The sequence below is a fragment of the Pan troglodytes genome, chromosome 8, assembly GCF_028858775.2.
Source record: "Pan troglodytes isolate AG18354 chromosome 8, NHGRI_mPanTro3-v2.0_pri, whole genome shotgun sequence".
In the NCBI taxonomy this organism is placed as follows: Eukaryota; Metazoa; Chordata; class Mammalia; order Primates; family Hominidae; genus Pan; species Pan troglodytes.
In genome coordinates this window covers 20666886-20687490 of record NC_072406.2, presented here as the reverse complement: position 1 = coordinate 20687490, position 20605 = coordinate 20666886, and the positions used below count along the sequence as shown (strand labels likewise).

Genomic DNA, 20605 nt, shown 5'->3' with positions numbered 1-20605 from the left:
TTTATGGATGTAACATAAAAAATAAAAACCTTGTAGTCCTAAATATGAATTGGAAAATCTGCACGAACTCAGGAGGAACCCTATCCACCTATCTATCTATTCACATACATCTACATGTATATAAATATTTATTTACTTATTGCCTAGAAACAATGAACAACCAAGTTATATATAATAAGTATCCCTTAGCACCGAGACTGTGTACTTGAAATGCTATTTCCCAGCGTGGAGACAACTGGATATCCATATGCAGAAGAATGAAATTGGATCCTTATCTCATACCACTTAGAAAAATCAACTCAAAATGGAATAAAGACCTAAATGTAAGACTTGAAACTACAAAACTGCTAAAAGAAAACATAGGGGAAAAACTGTAAGACATTGGTCTGGGCAATTATTTTTTATATTTGGCCCCAAAAGCGCAGGGTGACAAAAGCAAAACTGAACAAATGGGATTCCATCAAAATAAAAAGCTTCGGCACAATAAAGGAAACAGCAGAGCGAAGGCACAACCTGTGGGTGAGGAGAAGAACACGTGCACCCACACATCTGACAAGGGGCTCATGCCCAAAACATGTAAGCAACTCAACAACAACAAGACCACAACAACCACCAAAAAAAAAAGACAAAATATATAAGGAACCCAAACAACTCTATAGAAAGAACAGTCTGGCTGTTGTCCTGTGCTGGAGGACAGCAGGCAGCCATGGTGCCCAGCGGGAATGGCAAGATCTTGAAGCCCCACTTCCACACGGACTGTGCAGCGGCTGAAGGGGTACCGCTCCAAACTCATCCTCTTCCCCAGGAAGCCCTCGGTCCCCAGGAAGGGAGACAGTTCTGCTGAAGAACTGCAATTGGCCACCCAGCTGACAGGACCAGTCATGCCCATCCAGAATGTCTATGAGAAGGAGAAAGCTCAAGTCACCACTGAGGAGAAGAATTTCAGAGCCTTTGCTAGTTGCTGCATGGCCTGTGCCAATGCCTGGCTCCTCCGCATATGGACAAAAAGAGACATGGAAGCTACAGAACAGGATGTTGAAAAGAAAAACTAAAGCCCTCTTGGGGACTTGTAATAAATCGGCAGTATTGCTGGGTCCCCAAAAAAGGAAAAAAGAAAACCCTACAGAAAGAAACAATCCAATAAAAAATGAATAGACATTCCTCAAAATAAGACATACAAACTGCCAACAAATACATGAAAAAATGTTCAACATTACTAATCATTACAGAAATAAAACCACAGTGAGATATTACCTCACATCTGTTAGAATGGCTGTTATAAAAAAGATGAAAGGTAACAAGTGTTAGCAGGGATGTGGAGAAAAGGGGGAATCCTTGTACACTGTTGGTGGGAATTTAGATTAGTAGTCATGGAAAACTATGTGGAGTTTCCTCCAAAAACTCAAAATAGAATTGCCATATAATCCAGCAACCCCACTCCTGAGTATTTACCCAAAAGATTTGAAAAGATTATGTGGAAGAGATTCTGCTCTCCCAAGTTCACTGCAGCACTGTTCCCAATAGCCAAGTTACAGAAATAACCTAAGCGTCCATTAACAGATGAGTGGATAAAGAAAATGTAATATATATACACCACAGAATACTATTCAGCCTTTCATAGCACCACAGGGTGACTAAAGTCAACAATAATTTATTGAACATTTTATCTCGAACTCCTGGCCTCAAATCATCCTCCTGCCTCAGACTCCCAAAGTGACAAGATTACAAGTGTGAGCTACTGCACCCTGTACATTTAAAAATAACTAAAAGAGTATAACTGGAATATCTGTAGCACAAAGAAATGATAAATGCTGGGCCAGGCGCAGTGGCTCATGCCTGTAATCCCAGCACTTTGGGAGGCTGAGGTGGGCAGATCACTTGAGGCCAGGGGTTTCAGACCAGCCTGGCCAACATGGTGAAATCGCGTCTCTACTAAAAACACAAAAATTAGCCGGGTGTGGTGGTGGGCACCTGTAATCCCAACTACTGGGGAGGGTGGGGCACAAGAATCACTTAAACTTGAACCCAGGAGATGGAGCTTGCAGTGAGCTGAGATCACACCACTGCACTCCAGCCTGGGTGACAGTGCGAGACTGTCTCAAAACTAAATAAATAAATAAGAAAGAAATGATAAATGCTTCAGGTGGTAAATATCCAATTTAGTCTGATGTAATTACTACACATTGTGTGCTTTTATTAAAATATCTTATGTACTCCATAAATATTTATACTTACTGCGTACCCATAAAAATTAAAAAGTATTATTATTCAGCCTTTAAAAAAAGAAGGAAATTTTGTCATTTGTGACAACATAGATGGAATTCAAACAATTCTGCTAAGTGAAGTAAGCCAGGCACAGAAGGAGACATACCACATGTTCTCACTTATATGTGGACGAAAAGAACCAAATTCCAAGAAGCAGAGAGTAGAACAGTGGTTACAGAGGCTGGGGCAGGGGATGTGGGGATGTGGGGATGCGGAGATGATAGGCAAAGGGTACAAACCCTCAATCTGACAGGAGGAGTACTTTTTTTGATACATTGTACAGCATGGTGAAATAGAAAAATAATAATGTATTACACATTTGAAAATCATTAAGAGAGTAAGTTTTAAATGTTCTCTCCACAAAAAACGATAGGCATTTGAGGTGACAGATATGTTAACTAGCTTGACTTAATTATTCCACATTGTATTTATAAAACATAACATCGCTTTGCACCCCCTAGATATATACAAATGTAACGTGAAATTTTATAATTAAAAAAAATTAAAATTAAAAAAAGAAAAGAAATACTACTTTCCAAGAAACCAGGGTTTCCTGGACAGATAATTTATACCAAGCATAGAATATGACTATACATGCTGAGTCTAGAACATTTTGATATACCAGAAGGTGAGGACATCACCAAAGCCAATTCGGGTCATGTGTCAAAAGGACTCAGAAGCAAGAGTGAAGAAGCTGCCATTGGCCAAAGATGCAACAATTAAAGCTACAATACGGGTAAAAAACTGTAATGAGGCCGGGCACGGTAGCTCATGCCTGTAATCCCAGCACTTTGGGAGGCCGAGGCAGGAGGATCACAAGATCAGGAGATCAAGACCACCCTGGCCAACATGGTGAAACCTCGCCTCTACTAAAAATACAAAAATTAGCCGGGCGTGGTGGCACATGCCTGTAATCCCAGCTACTCGAGAGGCTGAGGCAGGAGAATCACTTGAACCTGGGAGGCGGAGGTTGCAGTGAGCCAAGATTGAGCCACTGCACTCCAGCCTGGGCAATGGAGGGAGACTCCATCTCAAAAAAAATAAGTAATGAATGAAATCCGTCAAGTATGTTTAAATCTGTGAGTTCATAATGATAGAGTATTAAACAAAACTAGTCACCTGCTAAGGATAACAAGGAACCAATTTATTCTCATGAAAACTGGGAATATACCATATGAAAAAAATCAAGCGTTAACCCTGCTTTCCCTATATAAACTATGCCATTAAGTTACTAAATAGTGGATGAGGAAAAGGATTTTCTTATAAAGTTATTTCAACTAAAGAATGAAATAAAAACAAAGTGATAGTATTATCATTACTTTGTAACCCCTAATGAATTAATGGATCTAGGCACTGACCATCAGCACTGCTAACACCAACAAAAGTGAAAACTGGACATCATTAGCTGATATCTTGCCAAACCTAAATCTGGTCAAGCCTCAGATTCTTGCTGCCAATTTTGAGAAACACATTGAGCTGCATTATGAGTGCACAATGCGCAACATCCAACCGTGGGGCACTCTGCAGATCAAACAACCCAGATTTCTAACAAATAAACTGTAAGACAAAGAAAGGAATGGAAGAAGAGTCACAAACTAAAAGGTAAATGACATGGCTGGGCGGGGTGGCTCACGCCTGGAATCCCAGCACTTTGGGAGGCCGAGGCTGGCGGATCACTTGAGGTCAGGAGTTCCAGACCAGCCTGGCCAACATGGTGAAACCCCGTCTCTACTAAAAATACAAAAATTAGCCAGCCACAGTGGCATGCACCTGTAATTGCAGCTACTCGGGAGGCTGAGGCAGGAGAATCGCTTGAACCTGGGAAATGGAGGTTGCAGTGAGCCGAGATTGCGCCACTGCACTCCAGCCTGGGTGACAGAGCAAGATTCCTTCTCAAAAAAAAAAAAAAAAAGACAAGTAAAGTAAAAAAGGGTGTGCATGTGTGAAGAACATTAAATTAATGTGTCTAGGGATACGCATTTGGCTGATAAAACTATAAAGCTAAGAAGTAATTCCTACAAAGTCAGGACAGTGGTTGGTTATTTTTGGAGGGAGGGAGGAAGGGGTGGGGTGGGGTTGGGCACATAGAAGCTATTCTGAGATAGCTGGTAAAGTTCTGTTTCTTGAGCTGGGAGAAAGGGTTTCAATTTCCTTCAGATCAACCATTTAGATAGTAATTGGTGTTCACAGCAAGAACTGCTTCAAGAAAAGGATGGCAGGAGCTTGAGAAAGAAATGGCAGGTACTGAAGTGGACATAGATTCTTGAGTCCAAGGAGTGCAAAAGGTCACACGGGAAGATGCAGAGGAGCCCCATCTGCCAACTAGGTTATTCTTGGGAAGGGCGAGGAAGGGAAGTGAAGAGACACTTTCATTTCATAACGAATTCACTTGGCAATATGTTTTTTCAGCAAGTTTGTATTACTTTTGTTAATTTTTTCAAACATGTAAATGTTTACTTTTAAAGGGTTTAAAAATAAAAATAGAAATCTTAGTGGGGAAAGAGAAAAATCCCCATGCAGAAGAGTTCCTAACAACGTATGCAGATATTCCACCTTCAAAGCGGGACGCATAACTCCCATTCCTTAAGGGCGGGCTACGCGGAGTGACTTCTTTCCAAAGAGCACAGTAGGGGAAGAGGGGATAGAAGAGAAACTTTACTGTGAAGAAACCAGATAAACACTACCCCAGCCATGTGATCACCATCAATATCAACAGTGATAAATTATGATGACAGGATAGACCTTTGATATGATGTCATAAAAATGGCCCTTGACCTCTGTGGTCTTTCTCCCCAAGATCTCATAACCCCAGTCTAATCATGAGGAAAACATCAGAAAAATTCCACTAGAGGGGCATCCTACAATATACCTAACCAATAATCCTCAAAACTGTCAAGGTCGTCAAAAACAAGAAAAGTCTGAAAAACTGTCACAGCCAAGAAAAGTCTAAGGAGACGTGACAACCAAACACAATATGATATCCTGGATGGGATCCAGAAACAGAAAAAGGACATCCAGTAAAAACTAAGGAATGTCAATACAGTGCGGGCGTCACTTAATAACATGTCAATATTGTTCATTGTGATACACGTACCATAGTCACGTAAAAGGTTAATAACAGAAGAAATGGTTCAGATGTGAGTGAACTCTCCATACTAACTTCTCAATTTTTTCTGTAAATCAAAACTGTTCTAAAAAATAGTCTATTTTAAATTTTAAAAAATAGAAACTCTAAAAGTGGCAACCTCACAGTATCTTTACCAAGTTTAAGTTGAGCTTGGTAAGTTTCCTGCAATAAGTCAGGGTACATGGTTTATATTCCTTTTTTTTTTTTGAGACAGAGTCTCATTCTGTCACCCAGGCTGGAGGGCAATGGCGCGATCTCGGCTGACTGCAACCTTTGCCTCCTAGATTCAAGTGATTCTCCCATCTCAGCCTCCCGAGTAGCTGGGACTACAGGTGCGCACCACCACACCCAGCTAATTTTTGTATTTTCAGTAGAGGCAGGGTTTCACCATGTTGGCCAGGCCCGTCTTGAACTCCTGACCTCAAGTGATCCGCCCACCTCGGCCTCCCAAAGTGCTGGGATTACAGGTGTGAGCCACTGCACCCAGCCTATATTTCTCTCTTATGCAAATATTTTGAACCAATCAACAGACCCCCCCCAGAAGACCCTCATTGACCAGTGATCTAGAGACCACACTGTGAGAACCAACAATGACTTTGGCATAGTACTCTGTACTATTTTCAGACATTCCTCAGCACAATAAAATAGGAAGCAAAAAAATATGGTATTGGTGTGAATCTGAAAATATGTATGGCAAGCTGGGGAGAGAATGTTCTTGGATAAAACACACTGGGTACCAGCCATCAGAACTGTAACAGTCCAAGCAAAAATATGCATGTATAAAATATTTTCAAAGAGGTCTCACTTCTAAACATATAATCAGATACAGCAGGCAATAACTCCTTCCACATCATCTCCTCATCTGTCATCTTCACACTGCGGATAATCACACAGCTCCTCAGTCAAGTACCTATCCAGCCCAGCTAGTAAGTCTGCTCCCTCAGATCCTCAGCACGTGATGGTAACACTACTTTACATTTATTCGTCTCTTTTTTTCAGAGACAGGGTCCTGCTATGTTACCCAGGCTGAAGTGCAGTGGGCATTCACAGGCTCAATCGTCACGCACTACAGCCTCAAACTCCTGGGCTCAAGCGATCTTCCTGCCTTGGCCTTCCAAGTAGCTAGGACTATGGGTGTGCCACTGAATGCAGCTTGACACCGATTCCCCTTATAGCGTGACTTCACTAATGTATATTGTATTTCAATTCAAAAGTAAATTATTTAAGAGCAAGAAAAGAAAAAGGGGACGAGAACTAATATTCGCTGTCATGTGTTTTATTTTGTTTTGAGATAGGGTCTCACTGTCACTCAGGCTGCAGTGCTGTGGTGTGATCACAGCTCACTGCAGCCTTGACCCCTGGGCTCAAGTGATCCTCCCACCGCAGACTCCGATAGCTGGGACTACAAAGCGTGCACCACCATGCCCAGCTAAGTTTTTGTTTTTTGTTTTTTTTTTGAGACAGAGTCTCGCTCCGTCACCCAGGCTGGAGTACAGTGGCACAATCTCGGCTCACTGCAAGCTCCGCCTCCTCTGTTCACGCCATTCTCCTGCCTCAGCCTCCCGAGTAGCTGGGACTACAGGCACCCGCCACCACGCCCAGCTAATATTTGTATCTTTAGTAGAGACGGGGTTTCACTGTGTTAGCCAGGATGGTCTCGATCTCCTGACCTCGTGATCCGCCCGTCTCAGCCTCCCAAAGTGCTGGGATTACAGGCGTGAGCCACTGCGCCCAGCCAAGTTTTTTATTTTCAGTAGAGATGAGGTCTCATGACATTGCCCAGGCTGGTATCAAACTCCTGGGCTCAAGCTTCAGCCTCCCAAAGTGCATAAGCCATCACACCTGGCCCACTGTTATGTATTTTATATGTTAAACACTGTCCAATTTTATATAAATGTGTTAACAAAAAAAAATTACTTGATTCTCCATTTCCCCAATGTGGTAGGTGTTATTACACTTATTTTACAGATGATGAATATAAAGTTCAGAAAGGTAAAGTGACTTGGGAAGACCAGAAACTCAGTGACTCGCTGAGTCATGTCTCAGTGATGCCGTGAGGTCCACGCTGTGCCTCTCACAGCCTGCTGCCCCTTCAGGCCTTCTATGTGTGCACACTCGCCAGCTCCAGCTGCTGTGGAGGGAGACATTCACAGGCTTTTTTGACATGAACCAAGCTGAGTGGCTGATAAGAGGGAACCCCATGGAAGGACCTTGCTAATAATATTTTAAGACCAAAGTCTAGCCTGTCTGTGGCTCTTAAGGAAATAAAAGGAAAATAAAGAGCATGGTGAACAGCATCATTATCAAAGGGGTTCACCTCTGTACCTCACTTTGCACCACTAATCAGAATACCAGGAACTTTCTAACATGCTGTACCCATGGAAAAAAAAATATTTCAGATTGTAAATGACAAGAAATGGTCTTGTATGGTTATATTTTTAAATGGTAACCAAAGAATTGCATTTTATATCCTTTTCTTATGAAGAGGAGAACGTTTTGACAAGCATCTTACTGTACTGCCTACCACTTACTGCATCCTTATAAACCATATGCATATATTACAAATCAGCAATATTTTTCCTTCTTAATCCACATGTTAGATAAAAAGTGAAAAGTAGTGTTCTCAAGATTTATGTTATTTTCCTTTTAAAATGTTTATAATTTATATTGTTTGCATAAAACTAAATGAGATTCTTTTTTTGCTTCAAATAACCCAGAAAAGAAACCCAAAAATCTATAGTAATATAGTAATTTCAGCCAGAAGTCAGTATCAAAACAACACAAAACAAAACAAAAAAAACACTAAATTGTTTTTCATACTTCTTCACTACCTAATCTAAACCTGTTATCTTAGTTACATTTCCTTGCTAGTATTTAAATATGATAACCATAGCACTTTAAGAGAATTTTATTATGGAATATTTGCATGCTATAAAAATAAGACAAGAAGGACCAAATAGTTAAGTGTAGATTATGATCAAAGTCCTAGTTTTGGTTCTGGGCTGTCGGTGTGTTAGTATCATTCAGTAGAACCCACTGCAGCTAAGATCCAGAGCGCCTAAATGATGAGCCACCAATTCACAACAAATCCCTACCACTTAGGTCCAGTAGCTGTCCAGTTTTTCAGATGAGGCAACCCTGACACACAGACTGTAAAACAACTTATGCCAAATTTAAACATAGTTCCTGAGACAAATAGGTAACACTTCAAAATGCTATTAAAGTAGAACCAATTCTAAGAAATGAATTGCAAGAAATTGGAACCCTTGGGCACTGCTGATAGGAAGCTTAGATGGTACAGCCACTGTGGAAAACTTAAATAGTGTGGTGCTTCCTCAAAAATTAAATAGACAATTACTATATGATCCAGCAATTCTACTTCGAGGTACAGACCCAAAAAAAAACACTTGAAAGCAAGAATTTGAACAGAGATTTGCACATCGATGTTCATAGCAGCATTAATCACAAGAGCCAAAAGGTTGAAACAACCCAAATGTCCATCAGTGAGTGAATGGATAAACAAATGTGGAATGTACATATATTATTCTGCCTTAAACACACAACGAAACACACAACGAAATCCCGACACAGGCTACAACATGAATGAACCCTGAAGACATCATACTAAGTGAAGTAAGCCAGTCATAAAAAGACAAACACTGTACAAGTCCATTTATAAAAGGTACCTAGAATAGACAAATTCAGAGAGACAAAAAAAGGAATGGTGGTTGCCAGGGGCTGGAAGTGGTAGAGAATGGGGAGTTATGTTTAATGGGAACAGTGTTTCAATTTGGGAGGGAACAAAAGTTCTGGAGAAGGATGGGGATGATGGTTGAATAACAATGTATACTTAATGCCACAGAACTGCACATCTTTACAATGGTCCATTTATGTTATGTATATTTTACAATAGAAAATCATAAGTAAAAGTAATTGCTGGCATCATTTGCATTGTCCTGAAGTATACAGGTTTTAGAATTTTTTACAAAATGAAAGAACTTATTGCAACTTTTCCAACTCTTACAAGAAAAAATATCGTGTACTTGTGTTAGAGACCACAAATTACTTAAATATCTCCTTAGAATCTTAGTGAACTTAGTGATCAACATCTAAAATTATGCAGGCAAAAAGGGAACTCTGCAATGGGACTGACCATTGTACCTGATTAGCTATCATTTTATAATCAAAAGTTCTATATGATCAAACAATAAACATTGCTCCTCATGATAAAAAACAGAAGTCTACACAATGTCACTGAATACTCACGATTCACTCACTGTTTCCAGTATAAAGCCATGGCATTCAACTCATGGCCTGAATAATAAGCGAGGAGGAAAAGAGCTACCCCAATTTTTCTTTTTGTTTCAAATGTTTTCTAATTTACCTAATATCCCATTCTCATATAATAGGGCTGTTGAAAGGCTTCTCTTTGGCTTCACTGTTTTCCTCTACTTGAACTTTACAAAGGAGATAAATGCTTCAGACATAACCTTGATTACACCATGACTCGGCTTGGTAATGTCAGTTGCAAGTTTGTTGGTTTAAGGGTTAGAATAATTTGTAAGTAACAGTAAATGTTTCTATTGTGTTTCCAGAATTTATAAAGTTGACATAGCATGGAAAGCTAAGAGGATTAAAAATCCATTAAAATAGTCACTAACATATGAAGAAGAAACACTCACAAACCTTCTTGAGAAGACACAATGGGTGGCAGGTAATCAGGAATGTATTCTTTTCTTTCCTCTGCATCTTTACTTCCAGGTTGAGGAAACTGAAGTACATTGTTCTTGCTAACAGGAAATGATGGAATTTGGTGTGGGAAGGTGACAGGCTCAATGTTGTGAATATAGTCTTCTAGTTCATGTAGACTAACCCCCATCAGCTGGAAAGCTTCACCAACATCATCCAAAATTGGGTCTGTCCGGCCATCTGAAACAAAGTCAAAAGCAAATCAAATTATTTGAAGAAATCCCACGAATATATTTTTAAATATTAAGAAAAAGTAGTAAGTAAATATGCAGCTCAGAATCAAACATTTTAACCTAGTTATTGGAAAGAATTTAATAGATTTTAAAGAGTATCACAGAATCATGTTTAAGCTGATTATTAAAGTCAAGTTTAAATATAATCAGACAACTAGCCAGAACACCACAGAAAAATCACACTCATGATTAGCTATTATAGAACAAATTTCAAAGTAGTTTACAGATGATCAAAAGCATCTGGAACAGCACCTGACACACAGAAAATGCCCCAAAAATAATAATAATAAAATAGTGTTTTGTCTTTTTTTTTTTTTTTTTAAGAGATGGCATCTTGGCTGGGCGCGATGGCTCACGCCTGTAATCCCAGCACTGAGAGGCCGAGGTGGGCGGATCACAAGGTCAAGGGTTCGAGACCAACCTGGTCAACACGGTGAAACCCCGTCTCTACTAACAATACAAAAATTAGCCGGGCGTGGTGGCACAGGCCTGTAATCCCAGCTACTCAGGGGACTGAGGCAGGAGAACTGCTCGAACCCAGGAGGCGGAGGTTGCAGTGAGCCGAGATCGCGCCACTACACACTAGCCTGGGCAACAGAGCAAGACTCCATCTCAGAAAAAAAAAAAAAAAGAGATGGCATCTTGCTTGTTGCCCAGGCTGAAGTGCAGTGGTATGATCACAGCTCCTTGCTGCCTCAAACTTCTAGGCTCAAGCGATCTTCCCCTCTCAGTCTCCTGAGTAGCTGGGACTATAAGCACATGCCACCATGCCTGGGTAATTTTTTTTTTTTTTAATTTTGTAGAGATGAGTTCTTGCTATGTTGCTCAGGCTGGTTTTGAACTCCTGGCCTCAATCAATCCTCCTGCCTCTGCCTCCCAAAGTGGTGGGATAACAGGCATGAGCCAATGTGCCTGGCCTTTTTTTTTTTTAATCATCAAATAAGTAGTGTGCTGTGCTGACAAAGTCAATGTTGGTTACATTTCCTCTGTTGTTCCCTGATGCATCTGCAGAATCTTAAACAGTGGCTGGCACATAGCTGGCACTCAATAAATACCTATTGAATGAATTATACCATTAAATCAATTTTTAAAATCTAAGAATATTTACAAAGAAGGCTTAGATCATAAAAGTTTGGTTTTTGTTTGTTTTTTGAGACAGGGTCTCACTCTGCTGCCCAGGCTGGAGTGCAGAAGGGCAATCATGGCTCACTGCAACCTTACCTTCCCAGGCTCAAGCCATCCTCCTACCTTCGCCTTCCGAGTAGCTGGGACTACCAGTGCACCACCAACATGCCTAGCCATAAAGATAATTTATCTATAAATTTTCAAATCTAATTAGAAAACACCACATAAAACAGAGATAAAAAGTTAGATATAGAGATTTTTTTCTTTACAAAAGCAAGTTTTTCTTATGCCTATTCTTAGCAGAGCTTAAGGTCTCTACATCTTTAAAAATGTCTATGAAAATTCCATTTTCTGATTTTCAATAGCCTAAAGGATTTAACTGAAATCCTGACTTTTTAACTGAAATCCTGAAATTTGATCACTTCAAACTCAGTATGTCTGAAATTAAATCACACTGTAAAATGAAAAAGAATCCAAATATTGCTAGAATTGGACGCATGTGTAGTAATGCATACAGAAACCTCTGGAAGGATATTCAGCCAATGGTTAACAGTTTGAGGGGATGGAAGCTGCAGTAGAGGCGAGGGCTGTGGTGGAAGCAGGAGACTGACTTCTAACTCCACATACTTCTGCAGTCTTTGATTTTTTTTTTCTATAAGTATGGGTTACTTCTGTGATGCATTAAAAAAAGAAAATAAATAAAACGAATACTCTTCTTCTTACTGAAGGTAAACAGGCATTTCAACTCTTCTATTCCTATTAAAGCTATTATTACTCTCTCAGTCTAAAAAATATAATAATCTTAAATTCCTCCATATGCTTTGCAGCCTCAAACCAAAACCTGGTAGTTTCTAACCCTGTCCCCGTCCCCTTCGGCCACCTTTTTTTTTTTTTTTTTAACCATGGTTTCAGATTTTTTTCCTTTCTCTCTATTCTTACTGTCACTGTCTCAGTATAGTCTCAAGTTCTGCCCACTTCAATCTCTTATGCACATCACTGTCAGTACAATTTTCTTAAAATACCACTTTAATCATACTATTCCCCTACTTAGGAGTATGCAATGTTTTCTACTACATGTTTTAATTCTTTTGTCTAGCTTTCAAGTCCTTCCATAACCTGATCTCACTCTGTTGAACATTTTCCTCAGACACCCTTGGAATGAACTAGCTGCATAGGGAGCTGAACACCTTACTGGTACTTTTATTATGCTTAATCTCACCTGGACAGCTTAGTTTATGTGATTCTCTAAGCTGGAATACTCTATACCTTTATACATCCATACTTCATAGCTCAACTCAAATCTTATCTTTTCTGTGAAGTAATCCTACCCCAGAATCTATAGCCTACAGCCATCTCTCCTCTTATCCCTTTTACATTTACTCCCTGTACCATGCAAAAAAATATTACAGTACTAGTGTTGAAGAGTCAGTCTGAAAGATTTAGCACCTGCTTTCAGTACATGCCAACATATTTAACATATAATGTGACACCGACAGAGACATCTGCCCTTGAATGCTTGGAGACATTGTTACCCTAAGGCAATTCTTAAGTTCATTATTTGTTCATTATTTGAATTAATGGTAACTTCTAATACTTGCTTTAACTTGAGAACATTTCTTTTAGAAGAAACAAACACCATCAGTTTGTTGTTTCCTGACATTCTGGAACTCTTGAACACACCTTATGGTCAGGGATTGTATCTTAGTAATTTTATGTCTCCAATGCCTAGTACAGGGGTTGGTTCATAAGTGATGCTCAGTAAGTGTTTGTTAAAACAACAGAAAGGATTTAAAGGAGTGGAATACAAGATTCCATAGTGGTAACCTGGAGCTACAGAATTTGATTTTAGAATAAGGCTGGTATAGAAAAAAGAATCTAAAAATATCTAATAAGTATACCAAAATTAGCATTTAAAAAAAAGTCACCAAATTACGTGGGAATAATGAACCTGACAATCTCATTCTCACTGAAACCAAGAAACTGGCTACGGAAACTTGGTAATTAGGAACAAGGTTTACACTGAAGAGCTGCAGTGACCCCTGGATGACTTTGGAATACCTAGTCACATAGAGTGCCAGCTCCCTTCTGTTTTGTATAAATGGCAGTAAAGGTAACTATGTATTCAGGAGACATTTTGAATATCTAAAGATACATGGTAGCAAACATACTCTGGACTATGCCTAGCCTAGCCTATCAGTAACAGTATACTCAAGGACCACTGCAGCAGAGGCCAGAGGAAAAAGAAACAAAAGCCAGAAGAGTAGTCAGCTGGTGATGTACTTTCAAGATAAAAATGCACGCATATTACTTTGTGGTTCCACATTCAGATGTATCAGTGAGCTGGGCATGGTGGCTCATGCCTGTAATCCCAGCACTTTGAAATGCTGAGGCAGGAGGATCACTTGAGCCCAGGAGTTTGACACCAGCCTGAGCAATATAACCAGACCACATCTCTACAAAAAATAAAAAGATTAGCCAGGCATGGTGGCGTATCCCTGTAGTCCCAGCTACTTGGAAGGCTGAGGCAGGAGGATCACTTGAGCTCTGAAGTTCGAGGCTATAGAGAGCTAAGATCGCACCACTGCACTCCACGCTCGGCGACAGAGTGAGACCCTGTCTCAAAAGAAGAAGAGTAATAGAAGTATCAGTGAAATCAAGCATTCAAAACATATACATTTTTGGAACTCAATATGTAAAGTCAATAAGTGGCTTTTAGGGTAGTGGTTTATCAGTTCGTTCATTTATTCAACAAATATTTCTCAGGTGCCTATTATATAACGGCCCTACAGGTTACAGAATACAATCAATTTTCTCCTGGAGAGGGGAAAGAGACATACACAGGTGATTACAAAACAAGATGACAAATCATATAAAAGAAATATGCACAGAATTATGAAAGCAGATAACATGAGTTCCCTAGAGCAAGTGATAAGTGCATCTCAAAATAAAAGTAATACTATTGGTGGGCCATGGGCAAAGGACACTCTAGGTAAGAAACAGCACGCATGTAGGAATGGACAGCTTAAAACATTTTGGAAAAGGCAGGTAGCTCAGCGTGGTCGCAGATTAGCATGGCAGGCTGGCAAAAGATAAGCAAAATGCTAGCTCACAAAGGGAACTGTGTACTGCTAAGAGTTTCGATGTTTAGCCTGTAACCAACGAAGTATAGTTAAAATGTTTTTAAGAATAATGACAGCATCAGATCTGTGCTATGGACAGATTATTTTGGCAGCCCTGTGGAAGCGGGAACGAAACTTGGGGCCTAAGAAATACAGCGTGTGTCTGTGAGTCTCGATTTTCCAGTATAGGAACCACTTTAACAAAACAAAATATCCTATGAAACACTTCATTCAGTTCTCCAGCTCACCACCTTAAACATCATGACTTGAAACTAAAATGAATGGTAGTTTCCTCTCCTCAACAAACACACATACAATGCTTCACATCAACAAGATAATGTGGAGCTTCTATTAAAATATTCCATTCCTTCCATTAAATTATTAAATACCACTAGCTATAGATATTACCAGACATTCACTTAAAACCCATAAGTACTGTAGCCCAGATTACCTGGAGAATCTTGTCAACTGCCCACGGTCCCTCTATCCTACTTTGATAGCCACTGACATCTCACTGGTAACGGAGACGTAAGTGAAAGTACATCTAATCACCGAAACTGACAAAGTCAGCCTTGGAAAAACAGTAAATGGAGATGTCGTTCACGAAACGAACAGATACAGAAAGACGAGGCAGTGTCCCTAACGGAGCAAAGCTGTCAACGAGTCTATGTAGTTAGGAGCCCAGGAATGGCCAGTCTTGTAAGAAACGGCCGGTAGACGGAGCGCCTGTGACAACTAGTTGTAGTAGTTTGCGGGCAAGGGAGAAAAAGGACCGAGGTAAAAGAGGGTGTAGGGCACGCTGGGGGTGGATCTACCCGCAGCAAACAGGAGACAATGAGAGAGATCCAGACACATTTCAGAGCGGAGGAGCGGTAGGAGGGTGTGGAGCTGGGAGCGAAGACCCGGCTCCCGGGCTGGTGGCGGGAAGTTAGCGGATAAGGAAGAGGCACCCGAAGGATGACTAGAGTTTGGAGGGGCAGTGGAAGCCCAGGGACGTGGGAGGCCGAGGAGACAGCAGATCTCGAGGCGGGGTGCGGGATGCACACCCCGGGGACGCGGAGGGACTGGGAGAGCGAAGGTGTCACCCTTGACTTGCCGGGGCAGCCCTCCCGCACCCAGCCCGGTACTCACAGAGCTCAGAGTACCGATGGCAGCCCCGGCCCAGCTGCTGCAGATAGCGCTGCAGCACGTCCGTGAGGAGGTGGCAGGCGCTGAGCTGCACCGAGTCCCAGCCCAGCGCCTGGCAGATCTGCGCCACCGAGACCCTCAACAACGACCTGGAGTAACTCTCGCACATCCCGCTGCGTGGACGCCACCGCAGCCCTTGCTGCCACTGCTCTCCAGCCCCGCCGCCAGACCTTAGCAGGGTCCCCGATTCATCCTCTAGGGCTTCCGCGGCGGGGAAATGGTCCCCCGGACCCCCGGCGACCACCTCAAAGCCCCAGCAGCACGGAGCGCGCCAGCCTGAGAGCCGCCATTTTGGACTCGCTCCGCCTCCCGCTGGACGGCCGCCGGGGCGAGGCAGCATGAGCCGAATGCCGAGCGCGGCGATGAGAAAGCTCCGCCCCTTGGGAGCGGAACGATTCCTCAGGATCGCCTCTGAGGCCTGGAAGCCGGCCGGAAGCGGGCGTGGGGCGCGCAGGTGGAGGAGGCGCCCAGGGCGGCAGGTGCTGGGGCGCTCACCTGGGGGACAGCGGTGACGAAAACGCCAGTGTTTTAGAGGCAAACGAGGGATCTGGGATACGACATTGACAGGTTAGAGAGTTAGCACTAATAACGTTAGTCATATTAGAGGGTTATGTGCTGGAGAGAAGTTTGGGGCGTGGGAACTTACGGAGCTCGCCAAACGCAGACCTGCGCTGGTGTTGCCTCTGCTAAAAATCTGTGTATTGAGCTGCTTGCCACTGCAAGGATTAAATAAAGTCCAAGCTGTTCCGCATGCCCTTCAAAGCCCTTCGCAATAGGGCAGGAACTAGGAGGAGGACTCTGTGCCAAATTAATGGGGGCCTCAAAAAACTCAGTCATCAAGATCGATAATATTTTAACAGTTTTTTAAGAAAATCCAAATCCATGCCATAAACTCCTGACTCACTCATGTCATTCTAATCCCAGCCCTGGTTCCAATAAAACTTTTTTTTTTTTTTTTTTTAAAAAAAAACAGGTAAGCTGCCTGTGGGCTGTAGTGTGCGATTTGAGCATAGCGGCTGTGATCTATCGGGCGATGGGGACCTCGGCTGCCTACAGAGGCCAAACCAGAGCCTTAAACCGGTGTCGCAGGCCAAGTGTCCTGGGAACGGTTGCCTACCCCAGAGCCTTCTCCCAGCTCCATCCAAGTATTGCCAGAAATCGGATTTAGGGATAAATATCTTGATTTTTAAATACAGAATTGGGAACACATCTCAAAAGCCAAACTGATCCCACGGTTAGTCTAGATTCAGCCTGCAGGTCGCCCGATTGTAGTGGCTGAACTATGCGGTTTCTTAAATATGCCCTTCTGTACCTATCACAGTGTATTTAGTTTATGTGCTCCTCCAATAAATTGAGAGTTTATGAGTGGCTCTATATTCCTCCCACAGGGACTATTCCAGAACTTTGAACATGATATTCACATTTTTCAAAGTCTGGGAAACTCAATAATAGAACTGAAATTATGGTTCTTCAGCTAAACGATGATCTGCAGAGAAGCAAGGTACTAAAGGGCAAGGTGCCTGCATTTACTCCATGGATACTCTGTCCCCAAGTTATCAGGAACATTGTGTTGCTAAATCTATGAGACATTTTTCAGTCCTAGCCTTACTTGATTATTTTGTAGCTATTTGATAATGTTGAACGCTTCTGTAACATTGAAACTCTCTTGCGCCTTGGATTTCACAAATCTGTCCCGCTACCGCCGCCACCCTGGGTGTTTGTTCCTCTTCATTTGCCTTTCTGTGTATAGGGGAGGGGATTTTATTTCGGAAAATTTCAAACCTACAGAAAAGTTGAAACAAAATCATAGACTCAAGTGTACACTTCAACTAGATTCACCGATTGTTAACATTTTGCCTATTTACTGTATCTTTTGTATTTATATATGCACGCAGGTATTTTTTTTCCAGCAGTTTGAAAATAAGCTGCAAACTTCATGACACTTAACCCCACCACACCTCGACATGTATCACCCCAAAACAAGAATATTCCCCCACATAACTATACACAAGACCATATGTCACAGGCTTGGTTCCCCAGGAAGTCAACTCTGAAATAGAGATGAGCCTGCAGAAAGTTCATTGAGGAATCCTCCTGGGACTTGGGGGAAGGAGTGAAAGCCAGGGTGCAGTGAATTCCTTGGCAAGGAAAGCCTCAGCCAAGCCAATGCCGTAGTGTGCAGAAGCTGGAGTGGCCCTTCAGGGCTTCCCTGAATCCAAACAAGAAGGCTGGACCTTTATATTCCCATAGGAACAGGTCACTGCATGAGGGCTACCTGGGAAAGGGTGTGTGCTCTCAGGCAAAGGAACACTGCAGCTGAGTCCATTCAATTCCAAGGACAGCTGAAGTCCTTCAGTCCTGAGGGGGCTCTGAGCAGTGGATTAGAGCATTCATCACAGTTCATCTATTTTACCCTCAGAGACACTTCTTGGTTTGAGGACCAGCTCCTCCAGGATTCTGGAGGGGCCCTTTCCCTGGGGAAAACATTAAAGAGGAAGCTCAGGAGACAAATTAGAGCCCCGACTGCTGCAGCCAGGCCTCAGCTGATACTCAGTATTCTCCTCCTCAGGCCTACATTTCTCTCACTTCTGGTCTCAGTAGCTTACTTGGTGGCATGATGCAGACCCTCATGTGCAGGTCTGAGCCCCTGGTTTCCAGGCCCTTTTCAGACAGTGGCTGCTGAACTCGTCCTTGTACCACCAGAATCGGGGAAGAGAATACCCAAAATTGGGCAAGAGGCACCCAAACAGACCATGTGGAAACCAAACACTCCACCTTGCCTCCCACTCTGTAATAGGAGCCCATCCCCCTCCTAAAGATGACTCCTCTCTTAGCTGCAGTCTCAGTGGAAGTGTCCAGGCAGCAACTGTAGCTAATGTTTCAGTGGGGCTCCTGCTAGGTCCTCTGGTGAAAGCATTCCCCCTTTTGGAAATGGGATCTGTAAACCTGGAGAACCCAGAGTGGCAGGACAGGAAGAACAATTTCCCAGGTGGGTCCCTGGGAGTGATGTAAGTGGAGAAACCCCAGTCTCCACCCTGTGTCATCTACTTATTGGGAACCCAGCATCACAGAAGTCATTGACTTGGTGGGGCACAGTGGCTCATGCCTGTAATCTCAATACTTTGAGAAGCCAAGGCAGGTAGATGGCTTGAGGCCAGGAGTTCAAGACAAGCCCTAGCAGCATAGTGAAACCCCCATCTCTACAAAAAAAAAAAAAAAATACATATATATATATATATATATATATATATATATATATATATATATATAAAGAAATTAGCCCCAGCTACTCAGGAGGCAGAGGCCAGAAGATAACTTGAGCCCAGGAGTTTGAGGCTACGGCGAGCTATGATCGAGTCACTGCACTCCAGCCTGGGCAACAGTGAGACCCTGTCTCTACAAAAAGAAAAAAGGTTGTTGGCTTAAAGAGTGCACAGCAGCCTAGGGGATCAGGCCCATCCTCAGAAGGTATTGCCTGTGTGCTGGTGCTTTCATTGTGCCTAAAAAAGGCTATTCCATTGCTCTGCCAGGCTGACAGCTTCTGAGTGGTGTGGTGTGTGATATGACCCGTGGGTTTCATAGCCTTGTGCCCACTCCCACATCTCCTTTATTGTAAAATGGGCCCCTTAGGCTGACATAGCGTAATATGGGAACCCAGTGGCTCAAACAAGATGAGCAGGAAAGGCAAATCCATACCCAGAGTATATATCTATTTCTTATCACAATGAATGTTTACCCTCATTATCACATGGCTGACTAGGAATTGTGGCTCACAGCCTCTGTCCGGCATCATGAGAGAGCATGGTACCACATATTGCTAGCCTGAGAAAAGATCAAAATTCAAAGTGTGGTTTCTACTGAATGCATATTCCATTTGTACCATCGCAAAGTTGAAAATCATAAATTAAACCATCGTTAAGTTGGGGATCGTCTGTGTATGATGACACAGGGTGAGAGAATTAACATAGCTCTAGGACAAGACGAAAATGTATACTGTTGTCTGTTCCAACTGAATAGAAACTATTTCTGATCCTTTCTGTTTGGGATGGAAAAGACAACTTTCACCAGCCAATGACCGCATGCCATATGCTTGAGACAATGTTTATCTGTTCTAGCAAAGACACCACATCTGGCACAGCAACTGCAACCAGGGTTACTACTTGGCTAAGTTTACAACAGTTCACTCTCACCCTTCAAGATGCATCTCATATTTGCAGGAGCCAGACTGTCAGATGAAATGAAAATATAGTGACCCACAGCCTCAGCATCCTTTAGGTCATGATTTCTGCCCACCCTGCCCCAGCTGCAGGGGCAGTTTCAAAGTCATCTCCTCAACCCTCCCATGCCCAAAGTTCTTACCTATGGGCCAAAGAACCAGCGTAGGGGTTGTGCCAACATCCCAGTATGTCTGTTCCAGTGACACATTCAGGAATCAGGGAATTGGCCACTGAGTAGGTCTAAGTGTGAGCTGAGCCTGGGCCAAGACTCCAGGTGCCACTTGGCCTCAGATGCCCCCACTCTGACAAGGGACTCGTGATGACTCCGCGTCTCCTGGTTTCATTCTCAGCTTCCTCAAAATGTGTGGGTTTCCTTTTCCCCAGTGGACCGTTACCTGAGTAATGGCCGTAGTTTCTTTTGCAAAAGGAGTGGGGGGATCATTACCTTCGCCGTTTGGTGCTGCAGCATTCTTCTTCCTGAAGACTCAGCCTCTTCTTCAGTCAATAGGGTTTCAGTCTGAAAGCTGGCTTGGATCCAGGAACGGGGCATGGAATCATGACTGGTTATGGGAGTATCTGCCC

The 20605-nt window shown here is 42.5% G+C and overlaps 1 protein-coding gene across 2 annotated transcripts in view; it reads right to left on the bottom strand.

The window, feature by feature from the left end:
• Window positions 1–16146, bottom strand: part of TAF3 (TATA-box binding protein associated factor 3) — a 195750-nt gene extending 179604 nt beyond the window's left edge. The window contains exons 1-2 of one of the 2 annotated variants that reach the window (XM_001157768.7): window positions 15750–16146; window positions 10079–10321 (exon numbers count right to left, since the gene is read on the bottom strand). In XM_001157768.7, coding sequence (XP_001157768.4) covers window positions 10079–10321; window positions 15750–16146 — 640 coding nt within the window. The remainder of the gene's footprint in view (window positions 1–10078; window positions 10322–15749) is intronic. The other variant, XM_024346186.3, reaches the window with a different exon arrangement.
• Between the last annotated feature and the right edge of the window lie 4459 nt (window positions 16147–20605).